The sequence below is a fragment of the Eublepharis macularius genome, chromosome 6 (assembly GCF_028583425.1).
Source record: "Eublepharis macularius isolate TG4126 chromosome 6, MPM_Emac_v1.0, whole genome shotgun sequence".
Classification (NCBI taxonomy): domain Eukaryota; kingdom Metazoa; phylum Chordata; class Lepidosauria; order Squamata; family Eublepharidae; genus Eublepharis; species Eublepharis macularius.
The window spans coordinates 65,182,074-65,204,266 of record NC_072795.1 but is presented as its reverse complement, the minus strand read 5'-3'; the positions used below and the strand labels follow the sequence as shown (position 1 = coordinate 65,204,266).

The following is a 22,193-nucleotide window of genomic DNA, read 5'->3' as shown; positions in this document are numbered from 1 at the left end:
GGAAGCTACTACAGAGATGGGGAAGAGTGACTCAGGTGAGATGGTGCTAGTGGCTGGGAGGAGGAAGACATTTGACCTACCATGGGGATGAAAATAGAAAGTAAACACCTGAAAAGGATGGCCCAGTGTAAGTGACTAGGGTGGAAGGAGAAACAAGGTCAGTTCATGGAGGAAAAAACAACAAGTGACAACTGAGCAAAAAATTCTTAGGCCCTGATCATAGCCCTTTAATACTTTCTTGCAGAAGCTTAAAGTTGAAGTTCAGCCCCCAAAAAGAATCTGGCAGTGTTGTCGGTGGAAATAGACAGAGAATGAATTCTGATGTCCAGAAACAACAGTGAGTAATAATGAAATGGGCTTTCAATTTGAAAGTAGAGTTCTGATTCTTGTTGTCTCAACGTTCCTTCATGTACAGAAGATACAAAGGGATTGGCCTGCTAAACAGGGAGTTGTGAAATCAAGGTGGAAGGCTCTCTCTCTGTACAGTAAAGGATTTCAAGCGCAATGCTTACAGCTCCCCATCAGCTTCTGCAATCAAAGGTCTGATAGGGACTCAATTTTCTTTTTCCGCTTGATTTTGATTTGAAATCCATATGGATGTGTTAAAGTCACTGGAGAGATGGAAAGTTGTGTGGGCTTTGTATTCCTACTCAGCTCAAAATATCTCCTTTCATCACATCTCTGCGGGTGAAGAGCCCATTTTGCAGGCACTGAATTTTTAGAGTGTCATTTGGGGCAGCAGGCAAAGGGGAGATTAATCTACAAGCAGAGCGGAGGATCCAGCGGGCTTTCCATGAACTAGGACCATGGACAGCGCCCCGAGGGATTTTTGCTGTCTCCTGCGGACGGAAATTCTTGACTACCAGGACCCTTTGCTGGATGAAGACTGGCACTCAAAGTCTCCTAAGTTCACCCACTGGACCACCCTTCGTAAAGGCAACTAAGACGTAGCTTGATGTGGGTCCCTGACCGAGGGGTTTCAACAAGACCCTTCTAATGACACGTGCTGGGAGCCCACTGGGCCATCTCAAACGGGTCACGCTGTTCTCTCAGTCCTCACAAGAACCCATCCCGGGGGTTCCAGTCATAAGGAATTCCTTTTAACGGGGGTATCACACTCAATCCTGCCATCAAACAGCCTCACTACCTGGAACGTTTTACATAGCTCTTAAGATAAATCCTGAAGATCCTGTTATCCAACACACACACACACGCATCCAGCCAACACGTTTAACGTGCTCCTTAGGAAAGCAACAGACTCCCACATGCCAAGGGGCAAAGTGGATGAAATGCCAGCCTTCCCCCCGACCCCCCAGTTTCTCCAGGTGGAAGTTTGTGCAGGGACCTCCAGACTCCCCAGGTAGGGGCGAGGGCGCAGAGGGGACTCCGGTGTGTGTTTGCTGGGGGAAAGGTTTTCGAGGCGGGACCCCCTCCCAGGCGCGGTTTGCTGCTAGAGGGATGCTACACCTTCCCCTCCCCCAGCCAAGCCGGCGCCCCCGGGCAGAGGGCGCTGACAGCCCGGGAGGGACTCACCCGTCAGCTGGTCGTAGGAGCCGTCGAGGTCCCGGGAGTCAGAGAGGCTCTCTTTCCTGCCCTTGCCGCGCATTTTGCGGAGCCGAGGAGTCCCGCGGCGCCTGAGCACAGCCCGACGCTGGGACTGGACGGGGCGGGACCGGCTGCACACCTGTCTTCCGGCCGCTGCTTCTCTTCACTCGCTCTGGCGCGCCCCGGGCGCCCCAGGCCCGGCTCCCCCTCCGCCCGGCGCCCTTTGCGGATCCTCCTGGCGGGGGCGCAGGGGAGGGCAGGGGCAGCCGGCGTCCAGCTCCCCGGCAACAGGAGAAGCGAGAGCCGGCGCCTTGCCTCCCCCTCCTGCTTCTCCGCCTCCCCCGCCAGCTTCTGCGCACAGCCGCTTTCTTCTCCCGTTCACACGGGCGGGTTGCCACACGCTCCGATCGAGGGTGGGAGAGGGAGATGTCTTCCCTGGGGGTGACACCGTTTCCGAGTCTGTGCTCCCACCTCACGAGAATGGTTTGCAGGGAATGTTCCTCCCCCCCAGGAGGTGATGAAGCTCCCTGTTGTGCATGAACGACGGGAAATTGAGGTCCCAGCGAAGAAAAAGAGGTAGCACTTAGACACGCGTCTCCATTGGCCAGGAGACACGTGCGTCTGTACACAAAGAGACACGCAGAAGTGGCTTGGAAGAAAGCTCTGGACGCTTCTTGGGTGCCCTCCCACACTTGCAGCGCTGAGACGCGCGGGGAGACAAATCCACACACACACCCGGTATCCTGGCAAGAGGAGTACAGAAAGCTCCGAGAACGCAGGCAAAGAGCGCGGAGTTCCACACTCCCGGCCAAACAGTGCGATGGAGCTTCAGTTGCGTCCACAACGCGACTCACGGGATACCTCGCACGCCGGCATACAAGAGGGCTTTCCCTTTGAGTTTCATGGGCACTCTACAGCAGCAGCACAGAACAACCCCAAATGCCCCGGCGCCAACTTCAGGAGTAGAAAACTTTTGATGAGCAGGTGGGATTTGAGGCACCAACGTCGGACAGGATGCTTAGATCCTGCTGTCTCCAGAGAGTCAGTGGGGAGGAGGGGGAACTTGCCTTGGGAAAAACCCAAACTAGTAGGGTTTCCTGGACCTTTAACTGCTATATGACAGAAAAGGTGAAAAGCCTTTTCTCATTACAAAGAAGGGATGATAGGGATGCTTCACTTGTTGAATTTCTTCTGTCTCTTGCAGCTGCTAAAGGCTCAGGAGTCCTCCTGAGTTCAGCTTGAAGGACACTTTAAACTGGGGAAGAAGGGGCAGACAGGACAAGTATGACAAGAAGAGTGGTGCAGCCAAAGAAACATCTGCAGGGGACATATAGCTGATGCTGGTTCTTCTCCTTCTGTGTGAAGGATGCCTGCAGCCGACATGAGCCTCACTTCTGCCCATCTTGGTTCCATGCCCATCCACTCAGCTGATGAAAAGTGGCTGAAGACCATCAGAGACTACAAGATCTATATGGTTGGGAGGGGGCTACTGGCAAAGGTTGCTACAGAAGAAAAGGCACTGTTGTGGTCCAGGAATGTTTCCCTGGCCATCTCTCTGTAATTGACCAAGGGTGGCAAATGAGACTTGCCACTTCTCAATGTGAGCATGACAGAATCCATTTCAAGATCCTGCTTTTCAGCCATTCCCTTCTGTAATTTTACTTTCATCCAGCTCTTTTATAAAATAAATGATCATGATAACAAAACTTTCGGCTCTCTCCCTCCCCCCCTTAAAGGGCATCATCTTTCAGCAGTGCCAAAAATGCACCTAAAGCAATTTCTTCACTTACTTCTGCCCAGTGCATTAATCTTAATTAACAAATTACACTCATACTCTGGTCTTTGCTTAAACTCCTGCCAAAGTGAGACCTCAGAACAAAACAGAGTATTATTCTGAGCTGCGCTGCTTCAGCTCTGCCCCAGAAAGGGGGGGGGAGTAGAACCCACCCACCTTTCAAGAGTGACCAGGAGCAGTGGGTGTTCCTTGGGCAGCCTCCTTCCTGGTTTTGCTGCTGTTTCTCTCACCCTGTCATTTCCTTCCTTCATTAGAAAGCTTGTACTCAGGGCTACCAGAACTGGCTCAGGTTTACACAGGCAAGGCCAATCAATACATTCACTCTTTGTTCCTTGCTTTTTTCTGTGCGAGAGAAATAGGAGTTTGTACATCTTCACACAGAGCTTCACAGAATTCAGAATGTTAACAGTTTGCGCTAATTTGGGAGGGGGGAAGATCGCAGCAACACCCATATCAAATGCCTCTAATTATAAAGCAATGTTTGTGAGTTCACATGATCAGGTGGACATTGGAATATGCACCACCTGTGTAAGCTCCAGCTTCTTCCATCTGTAGGTCTTACTCTGTGACCCAGTTCCTTGGGCCTGGGTTGATGAAGGGAGCTGTAGCCCTGTTGCAGATCTGGAATTGCATGTTGTCTTCTGCATTCATCCTTCAAACAGCCTTTCAGTAAAATTTCCTGCTGGTGTCCCCCAGAAAGTGCTTGTGCAGTACAATCTTGGAACAGCAAGGAGAGAAGGGTCTTGCTGGCAGGCTGGCCTTACTAATAAGCAATGTAAGGATGACCTGTATCAAGCAGCCATTTATAAGCTACCATTAAGAAAGGGCAAACTTTGAATGACTATTTTTTGTTACATTTTTATCACCATTTCGATCTTCTGCCTCTGGCACCAAAATGCCTGGTCTGTGCTCACTCAAGGAGACTGCAGAGAGAAGGCTCAGTATTTGAGCCAAAGTAGGGCCAGGATTTTGCTTCTCGGTTCTCCATTTATTCCTTGGCCTAGTAAAGTGGGACCTTTTCTCAGTACCTTCAGTGACACCATATTACAAACTCAAAGCAACAAGATAACATGGGGTTGTGTATGTGTGTGTTGAGTTGTTTTGAGCCTGCTATAGCAGAAAAAGGGTTTGGGAAGGGTGGGGCTCGTGTTCTCTCAAGAAACAAATATATGTCAAAATCAGCATCGTTTTTAGTAAGGCTTCTATGAAGGAGGCACAGACAGAAAAAATTAAACACCTGCAGGAGAGGGAGAAACTGGGGACAGCTTGAGAAATGTCATTGTTAATTTCATTGGATGGATTGAGAGTCGCAGAGGAAGCAGCTGTCATCAGATTGACAGCTGCCTGTTTCCAGGGCATACACAGGTGAAGCTGAAGTGAGTGCCATTTACCAGATTCAATTGGGATTACAATATTTATTTCCTGTGATGAGCACTCAAATTCCGATTCACCCCCTTGAAGATTTTAGTATACAATCATTCACTTGGGAAAACAGTGGGACTGGAATACAAAGTAACATATGTTTAGACCCACTTTCTTGGCATATGTGACCCATAACCAGCCAATTACAAGTTACAGAAGCAAAGCAAAAAGATGCACCTTAAAAGTTAGTAAAATAATTGTGACACAAATTTTTTATCGATAGAAGTCCTCTAAAATGGACTCTTGTCCACAAAAGATTGTGCCTTAATAAATCTGATAGTCTTTCAGGTGTCAATCCCACCTCAGCTCTCCTCTTAGTTTTGCCAGTACCAGCTGCACCTCTGAAATGTTATACGATCAAGTTACCAGTGACTTACTCAAATTCCTGGATCGGAGACATTTGCCAAGCTCTCCGCGAATGTGGATAGTTTATTCAAACGCCACCTCGAAATCAAAAGCATTCAGGCCTCACCTTGAAGATATTGGGGGGGGGGGGGTTTGTAAAGCAAAGATCGGCAAAACATAGTCGGGTTCCTTTAATGATCCCACCCTTTGCCAAGAACCTCGAGCCCCAAAGACCAGCCTAACCAACAGGGAGCTCTTATCGGGCTTCCCAAAAGTGCTCGGGCATGTGTGGGAGAGTAAGCCTGTTTTCCCCACGGCCGAGGTAGGCCCAGGAAGGGAGCACGCTTCCAGACCGATTGTGTCCCCGCAACGGTTTCGGTAGGTGCCTCACTGGCCTTGCCGAGGGCTTCCTGCTCCTGCCCCCTCCCTTTCCACCAGCCAGAAGCCCTGGAGCAAGCAACATTCTGCACTCTTAGCACCACGTTCAAAGCGAAGGCGAAACCCGCCAAGCGTCTCCAGGCCTCGAAGGAGCAGCCCGCGGGTTACTTCACTTATCCTTGCCCAGAACGGCCCCCTCACTCCTCCGCCAGGTTATATCGTGGAGGGCTGAGGCGGCGGGTTCTTCAGATGCCCGCGCTTGAGGCTCGGTGGCGCGCCTGCGCGCGCACCGACGGCGAAAACTCTCGCCCCCAAAGCAGGGCTCGGGAAGGAGCATCCCAGTCCCGCCTCCCTCCCCCTCGGCTTTTCTTGCCGCGGATCTCTTTCTAACCCCTCCTCCCCCCCCCGCTTGCCGGCAGCCTCGTCCTTCTCCCCCCAGCCGCCTCCTCCACCCCCATTCATTTTGATGGTGAGTGGGAGGCTTATTAATGTGTGCGCTTTTCCTCTCTCTCGTTTCAGACACAGAAGTCAGCGTCCAACGTTCCCACCATAAACGAGACACTCGGTTTGGCTTTGAAGGCGACAGGAGGCGCATCTCCGTCCTCCCTTCTTCATTCCTGAGCCGGGAAGACGGTGGGGGAGGCTGGCGCTGACTGGGCCAAGTGCCCTGGGCGAGCCAGAGGCCAGCCAAGCCATTCTCCCGCGCTGCCCTGCCCGAAATGCGAGCACAGGAGAAATCAATCAAGAGGGTTGGAGGGGCTGGTGGTGAAAGTGACTCAAGGACATTAGTCGAGCTAGTCGAGGAGGGACTGGTGGGACAAGAGGTAGGGCTCCAATGGAGAAGCAGAAAGGCTGTCACAAACATGATGGCGAGGATTGTAGAGAACTCAAGGCAGGTTCAGAAGACTTGCGGGGACTGGGAAATGGTGGCAGACATGCCACTGGAATTCCTGGGGATACAGGTCAGCATGGAGGTAACATAGAGAGGCATGTTAGGAAGTGACCTAACATGCAGGATGCATTTGAATTCTCCAGGACTATTCATTAGGCTGGATGTCTTTTTAAAAGGGAGAGGTGGAAAAAAAGGCTTAAAAAAAACTTCTGTCCTTTAAAACAAAATCATATAGCCTGCTCAAGAATTCCAGAGAACTCACAACCTTGCAAATGTTTGTGTGTGTCATTTTGATTAGTTGACCTTAATAAAAGGTATTATGTGGAGGGGTTTTAGGCACAGAAGAACAGATTCCTTTGCCCCAAGATGCCATCAGGCAATGAGAAGCAACTTGTGTCCCTTTACTCTGTGATTCTCCAAAACCCCTTAAGAAAAAAATGGCGAAAGATTAATTTGCTACCGTTCAAATGTCAGAATGGTAACCCTACTCTGTATAAACAGCTTCTCTCTGCCTCAAATTTCATTCTGTAATAAAGAATACATGTTGAGTACCAGATCTCTTGGGGATCTGATAAAAAATAAATCATTAGCATCACAGAGCCCAGACTAGTTTAATACCCCTTGAAAGTCAGCACAAAATCCAAATCCAATTTCTAGTAAGACAAATAAGGAGTTCGTTAAAGAAGGTATAGGACTGGTAAGGATGAGGTTAGAAGGAATCAATATGGGCTGCAAATAATATAAAAACACAAACTCTTAACATACACATAAAAATACATTCAATAAGTACTTATGAAGTTCCTGTGTGGCTGATACAGACTTAGGATAGATATACTGCAATTCTGCCCACCAAATTCCAGAACTCTGGTACAAGTTATGTTTTTCTGTCTAAATGATTCAACTCCCCAAGTTGACATTATAGCCCCATCCCACTCCCAAGAACCCAATGTACAATTTTCTCAGCCTGCCTCTGCCAATTAAAAAGTGGGCCAATCTTGCTTGATGGAGCCATCAATTAAATTGTAAATAGTGTGTCTCCTGAGAAAATCAGTTTGTGCCAGATTCCAATCCACACTCTTATCTTTACAAAGCGTGCAGAAATGATGGCAGTAGAGTAATAATAACAACATTCAATTTATATACCACCCTTCAGGACAATTTAACGCCCGCTCAGAGTGGTTTACAAAGTATGTTATTATTATCCCTACAACAATTATCCTGTGAGGTGGGTGAGAATGAGAGAGCTCTAAAAGGGCTGTGACTGACTCAAGGTCACACAGCTGGCTTCAAGTGGAGGAGTGGGGAATCATACTCAGCTCTCCAGATTAGAGTCCTGCTGCTCTTAACCACTACACCAAACTGGCTCTCAACACTCCTATCCACTACATCAAACTGGTTGATCAGGTACTAGAAGCCATGTGGAATTAGTAATAATCAGCTCCAGGTTCACTTAATCCTGTTGTAATGCCAAATATATGTTGCAGAGCTTCCTTGTGAAGAAAGAGATGTGGTGATTTCTTTACCATCATTATGATAGCTAACAGGCTGGGGCCTAGGTGGATAAGCAAAGCACCATAATAGGGCTACCCATAGATGAGACAAGGGACTGCTAGATAAGCAGAAAAATATGACTTAGCCAAAAGGAAATATGAACATCTTTTTAAAATATGCAGATGACACCCAGCTCTATCTGTTGATGGATGGCCAGTCAGACTCTGTGCTGGATGATTTGGCAAAAAGTCTGGATGCTGTGGTGGTATGACTGAGGCCAAGCCACCGGAAAATGAATCCCCTGAAGACAGAGATTCTACATCTAGATTGTGGGATGCCAGGTTTGGGGATCTGGCTCCTAACCCTTGACGGAGTGCAGCTTTGACCTTAATCAACGGCAAAGAGCCATTCTATCTGGATGCCACATTTTCAATAGAGGCTCAGGTCATGGCCGTTGCCTGGTCTGACTTTTTCATCTTTAGCAGACCAGGCAACTGGTACCCTATCTCTCATCCCAGGACCTGACTTTGGTGATCCATGCAACAGTCACCTCCAGATTAGACTACTGCAACTTGCTGTACACTGGGCTGCCCTTGGGCTAGACCTGGAAGTTATAGCTGGTCCAGAATGCAGTGGCACAAGTCCTTACGGGAACCCCATTCAGGCCACATATTCATCCAGTGCTGTGCCAGCTACACTGGCTTCTGGTTGAGTTCCACATCCAGTTCAAGGTGTTGGGTCTGGTATTCAAAGCCCTCAATGGGCTGGGGCCGACATACCTATGGGACTGTCTCTCCCATGTCCTCCGTAGGGCCTTGTGCTCTGCAGATTAACAATTACTGGTCGTCCTTGGCCCAAAGGATGTTCACCTATCCTTGACCAGGGCCAGGGCCTTTTTGGCTCTGGCTCCGGCCTGGTGGAATGCACTCCCATTGGAGATTTGGGCCCTGTGGGATCTATTGCAGTTCCACAGGGCCTGTAAGATGGTGATGTTCCACCAGGTCTTTGGCTGAGGACTGGCATCTGTCTTCTCTTCCATCTTTTTTCCTGACGGCTCCGCCCCATTTTCCATCCCACTTTGGGTGCCATTCCACAGCTGACCCTGTAGAATTTGAGCTCATACCTTTTATAGTGGTCTACCTATGTATTTTAACGATGCCTGGAATTGAATTACTGTGATTGATGATAACTTTTATAGTTTTATGTGTTTTTAAGACTGTATTTATTGATGTTTGTTGATGTTAGCCACCCTGAGCCCATTTGTGGGAAGGGCGGGATATCAATCTAATAAAATAAATAAAAGAGTTTGATGAGGACTGAACACGATCTGGATGGGCTGGAATGTTGAAAGCCCCAGCGAAGGGTCAGTTAAGAGGGGGGGGGGATCCATTTGCTTAACTATTGACAGCATAGAGAATTATGGAAAGGGAGAAACAAGGCTAGAGTGGATTTCCAAATAGCCTCCCCTTGATGTGCAAGCACAAAGACTGTCACTATATCTAGTCCTAAACGATCTGGCCTCTGTACAAGTGACAAAAGCAACCAACGCTGGCCTTGAGCATGCAGGAAAAGGTGGCTTTGTAAATTAACCAACAGAAAAACTCCTCAAAAAGGGCTTGATGAGGACTGAATATGCTCCAGAAAAGGTGAAATGGAGAACAAGAAAGAAGTGGGAGGAAGGAAGTTAGCCTGCTCAGAAACCGGACGGAGGGGGAGATTCTGAGGGGTGGAGCAGAATTTTCAAATCATTCCCTTCTCCCACTATTCCTCACGAATCCTAATGGAATGCAGGGGACAGGGGAGGTCTTAGTGATTCTGGGGACTTGCATGGGAGTTCAGGATGGAGCCCCAGAATCACTGCTACTCCTTCACCCCCCACTCACTGGGGCTAAGAAAGGGATGGCCCTCTCCCCTTGCAATATGGGTGGGCACCACCACTGCCGCCAGAAGCCAGCTGTCAGGGCAGGCCTGAGTGATGGCAGAAGCCTGCTCGTTTCCCCTCCTTTTGAGTGTAGAGAGCATGGGTGGTCAGCATCTCCTCCCAAACTGCAGGGCCCAGGGCAGCTGACCATTGGCTAAGACTGCCCCTTGCTGTGGGCCCTTAGTGGCTAGATGTTAATTTGGTACTTTTAAACTAGCATTAGTCTGAAAGATTTTGTCTGTCATGCAGCTTGTTTCATTATCTCTTACCCTTTCCATCTTATTCTTAATAAAAATTGATTTCATTTCAACTGGTACAAAATGTTGAGTAAAAGGCAAATCCTGGGCCTTGAAAACCGTTTCCAAGTTTAAGCTCTCATGAGACCTGGCTGTGGGTTTTTTACTTCATGACTACTTCACAAATTCAGGCACTGGATTGAAAACAAGCTGTTTTAAGGCCTCAGCTATGGCTCAAATTAAGATTTTGAATTTATCACTACCTATAAAAATCCATATTCAACTTCTTTTAATAAAGTTAGTGCAAAACACTCATAGAATTCCCCTCACAACCACCATTATACCTCAGCCCTCAGAACAATAATTTTCAAAGACCAAAAAGTCATTAACTTCACACTCCTGCCAAAAGGCCAGGCTTTTGAGATATTAATCCCCAACAAATAGCTGAACAATCCAGCCTACACTCTGCCACAGAACAAACAGAAGGCAGAACTCCACAGGACTGCAGCTGAGAATGTCTAGATCATTCTTTCGAGTTGTACTTTTCTGTTCCTGCCCTGCATCACTGGTTGCCACTAGAGGGGAGAGGAAAATGCATTTCAAAATGGCATCAGGATACAAGGATGAATTGAACTAGACATGATGGTGGAGGAGGCAGAACTCAGCACAGGGCGGCCATTTTGGGTGTCAGCTTCATGTTCTTTATGATATGTACTTCCACCCAGTGAGCAAGCCAGGAGCTAATCCAAACATGTCAAAATACAGTATGTACACTGCATATCATTAAGGAATTTAGTTTGCAGCATCATGCATCCAGAGCACCAGAGTCCCTGGTGTGTCTCACCTTCTGCATGATGTGCTTAACCTCAGTTCCCCATCAGCAATATGGGGATTGGGGATAATAATACCAACCGACTTTGCAAGATAAATGTAAGGAATACTAAGCTTATGTATGTGAAGTGTTTTGAATGCTTTAACGTGCTAGATAAAATGCTATCATAATTAAATACAATACAATAGCTGGAGGCAGAAGAATTATAGTCCAAAACTGTTGACTGCAGTCATTGGATTTTGCATGTTGGCTTGAGGCACTGAAGTCCCACGCTCTCAAGGAAGAGGTCATCTATGCCATGTGAAGGTAAAAACCTCTTCCTCATGTCCTGTTTGATAAGTGAAGAATTATTCTGGCAGAGTAAAAAAATGAGATCTTGAAGTCACCTTAAAGGTCAACAAAATGTTATCCTAGCATAAACTTTCATGGACTTGAGACCATTTCTTCAGATGCAGAAGAGAGAGGAATTGAGCCTAGGAATGAAAATGGAGCATACACCTTCCAAGTATGGAGGATGCACCCTGTACTAAATCTAGGTGAGAAAAACTAGGTTCAAGGAAAGGGAAAGAGTTAAACGAATAAATGTTGTAAACTAGGTCCAAAACTGCTTGTGACTTTCCTGGGGTCTGCAAGTAAGATACAAAATGCCAGGCTAAATAAGCAGTCCCAGAGTCTTTAGTTATTTGTCTCAATTGCTGTCAAATATTGGTTAATCAAAGCTCTTTGGGTAATTACTCCCAGGGTCAGGGAGATGGCAGGGAAGTTCTGCAGAAGCATCAATCACCATACTAGGCAGAGCTTCCAAGAGACTGGCTCTGTTAGGCTATATAGTAGCAGGAAAACAGAAAGTACAGCACCACCTTAGAGAATCATACTGGTTAATGGAGCATGAGCTTTTATAGGTAACTGTGCAGCAGATGTGTGAAGTGGATAGAGAAGATGGTAGGCTGGGGGATGCTGGGCTAATGCAAAAAGGAGTAATCTTGCGGCATCTAAAAGATAAATAAGTTTATTGTGGCATTAAATCTTTTATCTTTCACATGAAGTGGTCTCTACTCCACAAAAACTCGTATTGCAATACGTCTGTTGAGCTTTAAGCTACAAGACTTTTGAGTTTTGCTATAGCACACTAAAACAGATATCCTTCTAGAACATGTCACAGGACTAAAGATAACTGAAATGCAAATCAAAACTTGAAATAAAGTGTGGTAAATATGTACATAATTACATAAAAGGAGGCATATGTATCTTCTGTAGCAAGAGAAACACCCACAGGAGCAGGCTGTTAACACTCAGGGTGCTGGTATGGTATTTTTGGGATGAAGAGGCTAAGTCTTTCTCAAAAACCAGAGTCAACCATAGCATCTTCCTTAAGGCCAGAGAGCATCATATAACTCTAGCTTAGGGGAAAGTCAGAAATCCAACCTAATACCCATTACAGAGTTGATATACACATTCTGCTGTAAGCAATCAAGCAGGATACAGACACCTATGATTTGTGCTGAACTGGAGTATGATGTGTACTGCCCTGAGCAACTTAGAGGAACAAGAAGATAAAAACGTGGTAGATTAGAACAGAATACAAATTGCCAAAGGCCTTCTCATGAACCAGATGGAGAGTTCAAGGCTGCAGTCCTATGGCTATTCACATGGATGTGAGTTACTTCCAGGAACTATGGATAGGATTAGACTGCATGTCTCTGACTTCCATATTTAAAGTTCTGCACTGATGGGGATTTTGCAGTTTAAACTCTACTGCTCTGAATAAGACAAACAGTAATTAGTGACCACTAGGATGATCTGGAAGTCTTTCATTCATAAGTTAGAAGTGCCTTGATGGTATTTGAAGAAGGAAGCTTTGACTCTTGAAAGCTCATACCCTGAAAATCTTGTTAGCCTCTAAGGTGCCAATGGATCCAAATCCGGCTGTTCTGCTGCAGACCCACATGGATACACGCTTAAAACTATCTTGATGGCATATAACACACACAGACTGGACATTTTTTTAAAAGTGTAGGTACAGAAATATAAAAGGTATGCAGCACTGAACCATCGTGTTTGCTATCTGCAACATAACTTATCCACTTTTGTGCCCTCCCTTGCTTAATTTTTTTTTTTTTGCCTGGCACCCAAGATGAACATGTACCCATCTGTAGCCACCTTCCATCTGTTTTGTTGGAGAGGGCAATTTTTGTTGTTCTGATTGTTCTTTTCACAAAAGCTACTCTCTCATCTGTACTTTTTCACATACACTAATGTGAAATTTTGATTCTGGGAGGTCAGGAACAGGAGACAGGAGTATTAATACTATTATGCATGCTACATTAGGGCAAAGTGTGCTAGTTTATTTTTAATTCAAAGCCATTTTCATATGGCCCAGAGTCACGTGGTGACCTCTTTGCAGGATAGAAAGGGGTCTCTTGAATCATACTTAAGCTGTCTGAAATCATGTGCTTCATCATAAGCCTGCAGTTTATTGACCCTGATATGGAGCATATCACAAAAGCTCGGCCACAAAAGAACTTGACTTATCATGTAACCTTGTTGCATTAGGCTCTGGACCATGCCAGACATTAGACTCATAAAACTGAATGTCCCCCACCTTAAAAATAGAACAAAACAAAAGCAGCCTTGGGAAGATGTGTACGTTTGAGTACAGGTTATGGTCTCCAGCTATAACCAACCTTTTCTTACCCCAAAGAAAAAAGCTTGATGAAGGTTAGGGGTAATGCTGCATAGATGAACAGCTGGAAGGAAAGGGATAAGCAGCCCCTACATTCCCCCTGTTCCTCTGAAACTCACAACTCATTGGAGGAAAAACACACAATAGCATAGAATATTTAGCTTGATCACCCATTTGTTCAGGCTCTTAGATACCAAGCTTAGTACTGGACAAAACACTGCACAGAAGAGTGGGATCATTTCAAGGACATTCTATGTGATAATCACTAACCTCTTTAAGGAATGTCTGCACATATTGCCATGGTTAGTTAAACTAAAGTATTGGGACATATAGCAACCATCTCGTGGGTATTGTAATTCCAGAATTCTCAGTTGTTGTAGCCTGGATTATAAAGATTCCTTCCTTTTTTATTCCTTGTATCTGATGAAGGGAGCTTTGACTCTTGAAAGCTCATACACCTTGGAAATCTAGTGTATAAGGTGCTATTGGACCCAAATCTTTCTATTCTCTCACTGGAGGGTTGGCCTGCCTGACAAGGTTATGAAAGCTCCTACACTACTATCGCTTTACAAAATGTATATGACAGTACTGTTCAGGAGGGTATTTTCTATAAGGAAACATACCTGTGATTGTGAAATATGTTAAGTAGTTTTTTCCCTCTCCGCAAACAGCATTATTAGTTGTATGTATTTTAATTGTATTTTAATGTCATTCTCTAGTTGTGCGATCCAATTTTATTGCATTGTAATTTATGTATTATACTGGGCTTGATTACATTATTTTATAATTTTATAATCTGCCTTGAGTCTCAATGAGAAAGGTAGATGATAATGTTTTCGGGAACTCATCAAGTTGATGTTTTGCAAAATTTTGCTTCATCGTACTAAAATGGCACTAGATTACTGAAAAAAAAATTCTTGATCACTGTAACTACCTATAATCTTTATCCTAGTATTCTGATGAGAATCAGAGAATAGATTCAACATAATCACCCCAGGTAATGGACGAGAAAGGATCTGACCTCAGTTGAGATTGCCCAACTGACCCAGTTCTAATATGCATTACGGGCATTATGCAGCGGGGAGTATCTGAGCTGGAAAGGAATTTGATTGCTCATAGGCTCAAGTGAGCTTCATTGCACAGTTGTAAGGCCACCTGGGTATAAAGATAGGCTGGATGTGTTGGGAGTAGACAGAGATCAAACACTGGTTTTGTGATTTAGGAGAACAGTCTCATAACAATCACCTTCAGAGCAGGATACTGTGACCTTGCAAAGCATGATTGGCTAATCAAAAATAGCTGCTTCAAGTATATTTGCAAGTCAGGCCAAGAGGATCCACGCAAGAACTGCTCTTATGAGGGCAGAAAGGAAGGGTATAAATTTTTTAAAATAAAAATAATTAATCAAATAATGTGCTTTGTATTCACCACTGCAGCCTTCTCTTTCCAGTCGCAATAGCGGATTGGTCTTCAAGTGATCTGCCTGGGGGATGCAATTTAACAGCTCATTAGGCAAACATAGGACATTGATCTACATTTCTGGACCCATTGTCAACTAATTGCACAATTCCATTCTTATTATTTGGAAATTTACAGTAAGTAAATTTCAAACAAAGAATCCCTCCAAAACCTAACTCCGGGTCTGCTGAGCCTCCTTTACCCCAGATGATTTTAGCCCAGAGCCGTTCTACTGTGCCTCTCCCTTTGATGCAGCTTCCTTTCCTGAGCTGCAAGAAATATCACAAGCCATCTCCACAATTCAGGAACATGAGTTTATTTCCCAATGTCTATTTTATTTCTCCATAAGAAAATAATCTATTGGTATAGACAAGAGATAAGGAACAATGTAGCATAGAAGTTGAGTGTAGGACTAGGATCTGGGAGAGCAAATCTGAAAATTCCTGCTCTGTCATGGGCAAGCTCACTGGATAAGCACGGTTATTATTGGGTAACCTTGGGCCAGTCACTCTCTGACTAACCCACCTTACAATATGGTTGTTGTGAGGATAAAACAGAAGGAAAACTCATTTAAGTCATTGTGGGAAGAAAAGTGGGGCATAAAAAAACAACCAAAAGTGTTTTCCACCTCAGAGTAGTAATTTAACAGTACAATTCGTAAATAGTGTTATTCCCTTCTAAGCCCATTGCCTTTGAAGGGTGTAACTCTGCTTGGATTACACTGTAACTGGCCTGGATTTGGCATATCTTCCTATTATGTATTCACATTTGACACCATAAAATGACTAGATTAGGTATGTACTGCAGCCCAGACTGGTTAAGAATTGACATTATGTTGTGGTTCAGTACTGGCTTACGGGCAGAGTAGGAAGAGGGCAACTCCCTCATCATCCAACAGTAATCACAGTCAGATCTAATACTTTCTGTGCTTAAATTACAAAGACCTCCATGTCAGATGCTGTTACTTCCAGGGGAGCTTAAATCCTGATACTTCTCTTCTTAAGATATGAGAGAGAAAAACTGGAGCCACTTGATGGGTGCTTTGATAAACTCACCGAACTCTCTCTTATTATAATAACTGTGAGGTCCTTCTACCACTGGCACATGGGCAGCCCTTGGGGAAAGTTAGTATTTATTCGTTGGCATTGCTACACTGGAGAAGAAGGATATACAGACTGAGAATGCTGCCACTGAAGACAGCTGTGCTTTGGGGCAAGTGCCTGATCCTGATCCTTAGCTGGTTCTCCTCAGTGTACTGTTTACATCCCAAATATGGTGTCTCAGAAGCCTTATACCCCAAGCACAGCAAGAGCCTCTGAGCCAACCTGCTTGTGGTTGATGCAGCAGCAATTAAATGAGAAACTGTGGTTTCAGTCTTCCCCAGCCTACATTACATGCTCACAGCCCTGAGACCCAGCATGAAAGAAGAGTAGTGGGGGCCATGACAAAGTCAGACAGCTTGGTTAATTATCCACTAATTACCTAGGAGAGTAAGAAGGCTCTGTACAACTAGAGAGAGATTGTCTGAGAAAAGGGGAGGCATTATGTTTACCTGGCAGGAGCTACTGGAAGACCCCAGATAGATTAAGCAGGGCAAATGGGATTATTGTTCTGGGGCAGCTAAAGGCTATGGACAGAGGACCTGCACATTTACCTTACAGACAAATCTCTGCTCCTGAATCCCATCCAGATGTGTGCCCAACTCATTTAATCTGGTCAATTGGATTCACTTTCCATCCACTTTATTCAATTAGCCCAGGAGGATTGAGGGAGGAAGAGTAAAACTCAAGCCTGTGTTCTGCCAGCAAATATATAGTCCAAAGAGGAAGGAGAACATTTAAGGGAAGCAGAATCAGAAATCAGGGCTGAATAAAGCCAGGACAGGTGGGAAAGTACGCCTCACTCTGCTCATTTGTCTTTAGGTTTGAATTCTTTTCCAGGACAGAAGGATCAGAGCAAACTATTCAAGACAGAACACATTTCTATAAACAGACCAATTGGCACAAAAAGAACATGTTCATTCTCTAATGGAAAAACAATTTTTCTCACAGAGTTGCATAGACAAGTTCTGCAATGGAAAAATAACCAGGGCAACAATTGGTGCGCATTTACTTGGGAGTAAGCTGCAGTGAACTGTCAAACCAGCTCCTTTCATGCAATCTTCTTCCCTCCAAACCAGCTTGGTTTTACACTGACTGACTGACTGAATCAATACAGATGACGATAAGAATGTGTGAAAAGTTTAGCAAGAACCTTGCGGTTAAATAAGGCTGGGATCTCTGACCCTGCGCTTGCTGTGCAGTGCAGTTGCTACCCGCCCCCCCCCCCATCCAATTTTAGGGAATAGCCACCTGTGAATTAGGGTGACACAAAGTTCTGATCCATGGCTGGCAGCCATAATTTGTGCCACCACATGGCAGCCTACAACTAGACAATACGGCACATAAAACAGGAAATTTGAAAAAATAACAACCAAGCAGCCCTCAGATGGATAGCAGTTCAGTATGCCAAGGGCCCACCATCAATCGTTTTCTTATCCACCAAGCACTCCTCTACCTGGGAGATCACTTCCTGCAGAAAAGGCAAGATAGCAAGTCACTGAACTACAGCATATTGTGTCCCCCAAGCTTTCTTAGCATCTGGCTTAGCTATCCTCCAATTTTGTGGCTGACTCCAAAGCCAGCAAAGATCAGAAAGGCAGAGCAAGCATACCCTATAAAAGACCAATTAAATATAAGCCCTCTGCCCAGGGAGTCAGACTCCACTATCTTGAAAAAAATGAACAGGTTCCATGCACTAATAATTTTGTTTTTGGTATATCTCAGCAATTAAACAGCCAGGAGCCAGGGACAAGCATTCCTGAAACTGGAACAGCTCACAGAATGTTAGCATACAATGATCTTTATTCCTTGGATGCAGGGAGGTTCTGCATATATTATCAGGAACAAACTGCTAGCATTCTTTTGCAGGCCAGAGGTATTGAATAAATAACAGTTCTGTCATGCCATGTAACTGGAATCAGATGGGCCTCTAATGATTTAAACTGAATACTTCTTCCTCACATGTTGTATGCTTTGTCTGAAAAGAATAAATTTAAAATCTTGCCATGCTGCAATTGTAGATGTTAGTTGTACACACGGGATTAGAAGAGAGTAATTCAACTCATCGGCCCACTGGATAAGGCACACAGGACCAGAGCTGAATTACCTAAGGCCCACAAAAAACCTGCAACAGAACGTAGCCACTGTTGAGATCAGCTACTGGATTTTGCATGGTCCCCAAATCCGTGCCAGCATGCATGGAAATGCAGCTATGCAACACACAGAAGAAATGAATGTGAACAGAGTGCTAGGAGATGAAATCTGAATACTGAGTCTTGCAGAATACTGAGCCTCAAGGTTATCAAACAGTTACATACAGTCACAAGGTTATAAAGGAAATGTTAATTGCTGTCATAAAAATAAATAGGGAAAGAGAAATTTCAGGTGATAGCAGCTTGCAGCAGTAAATGTGACCTGCTCTCTTATGGATGGTGAAAGATTCTTCTTTTCCAAGTCATTTATATAATAGGTTTTGCTGTTCTATTGTTTTGCAGGAACAAATGACAACTTGCAGGTGCCAGTACCTATTTAGCCAAGGAAAGCTGCTATTGGAACCATGATCACTGAACGTAACCAATTCTTGGCAAAATGGGTATATACTCCTCCTTCCATCAAACCTTAGGTAAGAATTATCCACACAGATTGTGCTGACCAAAGCCAGCAGTAAGAGACCATGCAACGTCTCCCATACAGTTTAATTTTAAGACTCTCTCAATTGGCTTCCTTTATTATTTTGTGATAGCCAGCAAGATTAGCAGCAGGTTTAGTCATTTTGCCCTGGGCAGGATGTTACGTTGCTGCTCCCTGCCCAGTTCTTTCAGGTATAATTGTTTCTGTGGTGATTTAAATTTCTTAGATTATGCATATAGGGACTTTTCCAGACTCTAGCTCAGTCTAGGGTTTGAGGGAAAGATCACCTCCTCATTTCTGCTCTGAAGGACAGCTCTTTTTGCAACCAAGGGGAAACTTCTGTCCATCTTCAAGTTAGTTTTTAATGTTTTTAACTTGAAAGCCCTAACTGGGCACAAAGGCAAGATAAGCATGTTTTAAATAAATATATATTTTAGTGCAATCCTAACTAGGCACAAAGGCAAGATAAACATGTTTTAAATAAATATATATTTTTAGTGCAATCCTAAGAAGAGTTACTCCAGCCTAAGACCACTGAAATCAAGGTACTTAGACTGGAGTAACTCTTCTTGGGATTGCAGTATTTGATCCGCAGTTTCTCTATATATCCTATTCTGTACGTTTTAAGTAGACAGCAAGGCCTCCGAGGCAGGGACTATACCAGTTGTCTATTGGGTATCACACAGTTATCACTAAGGAAACATTTAGTACTAATAATAATTTTATTTTCCCTCCCCAAAGAGAGACAAATACACTGCACAAAATGAGTGCTAAGAGGCACATTCCTCCACACCCCTTTAATGAACTTTACATACATTTTACAGATGCTATTTTAGAAACAGGGCATTTACAGCTTTTCCATTGGAAGAGGGCTCCTTTGTGAACACCTGGCTTCAGAATTCACTATCAGCATGGCAGAGAGTCATTAGTGAATTGGGGAAGGGCCTAGAGAGGACAAATTCATATCAGTCCAGAAAGATCAGAGAAATCACACATGAAGACAATCTGTATGAAACAAAGTTAATCTGTCTGCATATTAATCTCCTAAACTACCATGACAGATTCCAGTCTTGCTCATCTAATCCTGTTCTATCTGATGGGAACAGCTCTATAACAGGAGAGGAAATATGTAGGTAGGAGACGCCTTTCAGGATTTAGAATGGACTGATATCTTCTTTCTGGAAGGAGCACTCCAGAAGCACTGCCAGCCTTTGATTTTCAAACAAAGCATATTTTTAACTAATAATACATCAATTGCTTCATTCTTTTTTAAGTTGGAAAAATAAATTCTAAAATGATAAATTTCTGATACCTGTGGTCAGCTACCCACGCTTAGTCACATTACTAGGTGGACATTGCTATGGGACTAGTGACTACAAATGCAGAGCATTGATTTTCTCCCACAAGGACTATTTCACCTTAAATGCGGCAGGAGTTGTAAGCCTAACAAATTAATTCCCTGGCTAAAAGCAAGGCTCTCCTACATGCACCTACCCAATGAAAGCCTTTACTGGAGTACAGAAAATGTAGATTTTGGAAGGGAGGATGAGCTAATCGGCTGATTCAGTCAATGCAGAATTCTGTTTAGGCAATGTAGGTGTGTGATCAAGATGACACTGACAAATGCATTTTTAAGTAGGAAAAACCCAGCCCCTGAGAACATATTAATCTAAGAAAATGAACAGATACTCTCTCAACACAAACACTATAGATATATGCCTACTCTTTCTGAACCAGGAACAACCATAGGAGATATCAACCTCTTTCCCAAGAGAAACATCAGCATTCCCCAATAATTTTGCCTGTGGTCACACAGGTCAGTGTGAGCTCCTGATCACCTTATCGGCACCATGGGAATCCAGAGTACCAGGTGACTGAGGAGAAATTAAGCAAGCCTATTCAGTAGATCAGCCAACCTTCAGGGAACAGGGGAATATGTCCCAATCTACACACAGCAATTGCATGAGCAACAAAAGCATGGGGCAGTATTCTTTATTTCCCCTCCCTCACAAATGACTACTGCATACTAATATCCCCATTCTCTGAGCCTTAGAACTGGATAGCCAAAATACCAGGAATGAGTCAGCAGAGGTAATTTCTTAGTTCAGAAAATCCAGAGACCAAGTGTTTTAGGGCTCGGCATTTGAAAAACCTTCCTATGGGTTGCTCTTGCAAGCACCATTGAAAAGAGGCACTAGCTCAGAGTGAAGGAGAGAATCCTAAACTGTTACTTTCAATACCAATTTGGAGTTAACATTACAAAAGGACAAGGACTGTAGATTCATAAAACCTTAGCTAGTGTTTGGGCTTCACAGCGTAAGAATATGCGTGACAGGAGGTCAGTCAGCCCTCTCTTTATTGTTATAGGCTTGGTTTCCCTGGCACACCACTTCCTATCCTGGGCACAAGATCGGACCGATTCTAGAGAAACAGAAGGATGAGCTCTCTGCTCAACAGTGCTTTGTTCTGTTCACTTGGGAGGGACTCTTATCCTTGAATAAAAGAGATAATGAGAAAGAGAAATAAGTCTGGATTCCCCTCTCTCCCATGCCCCTCCAAGTGCAGTTCACACCATCAGTTCTCTGTGCCCAGTCCCTTGGGTCAAGTCCAAAGCTCCCCTTGCTCTTGCTTGGAAAACACACACACGCACGCAATAGGATGAGACCACTCCACAACCAGGAGCTACAGTCAATGCCGGGGAAGGGGGCGTGCTAACACCAGGACTGTCAGGGAAGAGTAGATAATTCAGCTTCAGGAGATGGTCGAAAACTCTTTCAGCAGGGCCTCCTGACTGAGGGTGTTGAAGGCCAGATTCCTCCGTACGTTGATGCTGATAGATCGAACCTATGGGAGAAAGAACAAACACTACAGGTAATTTTGATATTGCAGCCCAGAGAAGCAATGAAGGAAACTCCAGATAGGCCCCCTTTTGCCTACAGTGCAAAGAGAGCACTGTAACAAAGTAAAAGTTTCAGTTTTGGGAAAGATGTTTCAGTACTGAAAGTAGGTATGATTGTTGAAGGAGCTGTTGACCAAGTAAGAAAAAAAGGTTGCACTTACCTGTAACTGTTGTTCATTGAGGTCTTCTGTGCAGGCACACATGGGACTGTGCATGTGCAAGCCTGCCTATCAGTAGGTTCTACAGCTAAAAATTCCTGTAGGGGACATCTGCCCCTTCCCAGAGCACAGCTGTGGCTTGTTTCCCCGCTGAAACAGCCTACTCTCTGGGAGGAATGACATCCCTGACCCTCAGCGTCTCCTTAGTCACCAGACTCTCCAGGTAAGTAGTGAAGAGCATACAGTGGGGAAAGGAGGGAAGGTATGTGCTATGTACATCTAGGGGGTAGTGCCTGATGAAGGTATCAGCTGAAGTCAATGCTGCAGCTCTACAGATGTCTTGTAGAGGAACAACTTTGAGCAGGGCTGTTGAAGACTCCTGTGACATGGTGGAACGGGCATGAACT

The 22,193-nt window shown here is 44.8% G+C and overlaps 2 protein-coding genes across 3 annotated transcripts in view; both read right to left on the bottom strand.

The window, feature by feature from the left end:
- Positions 1 to 1,606, bottom strand: part of KCNIP2 (potassium voltage-gated channel interacting protein 2) — a 144,971-nt gene extending 143,365 nt beyond the window's left edge. For both annotated transcript variants that reach the window (XM_054984141.1, XM_054984143.1), the window contains exon 1: positions 1,534 to 1,606. In XM_054984141.1, coding sequence (XP_054840116.1) covers positions 1,534 to 1,606 — 73 coding nt within the window. The remainder of the gene's footprint in view (positions 1 to 1,533) is intronic.
- A 17,875-nt stretch (positions 1,607 to 19,481) lies between these two features.
- ARMH3 (armadillo like helical domain containing 3) overlaps positions 19,482 to 22,193 on the bottom strand; it is a 258,948-nt gene continuing 256,236 nt past the window's right edge. Inside the window, exon 26 of the mRNA XM_054983193.1 lies at positions 19,482 to 21,573. Coding sequence (XP_054839168.1) covers positions 21,481 to 21,573 — 93 coding nt within the window. The 3' untranslated portion in view covers positions 19,482 to 21,480. The remainder of the gene's footprint in view (positions 21,574 to 22,193) is intronic.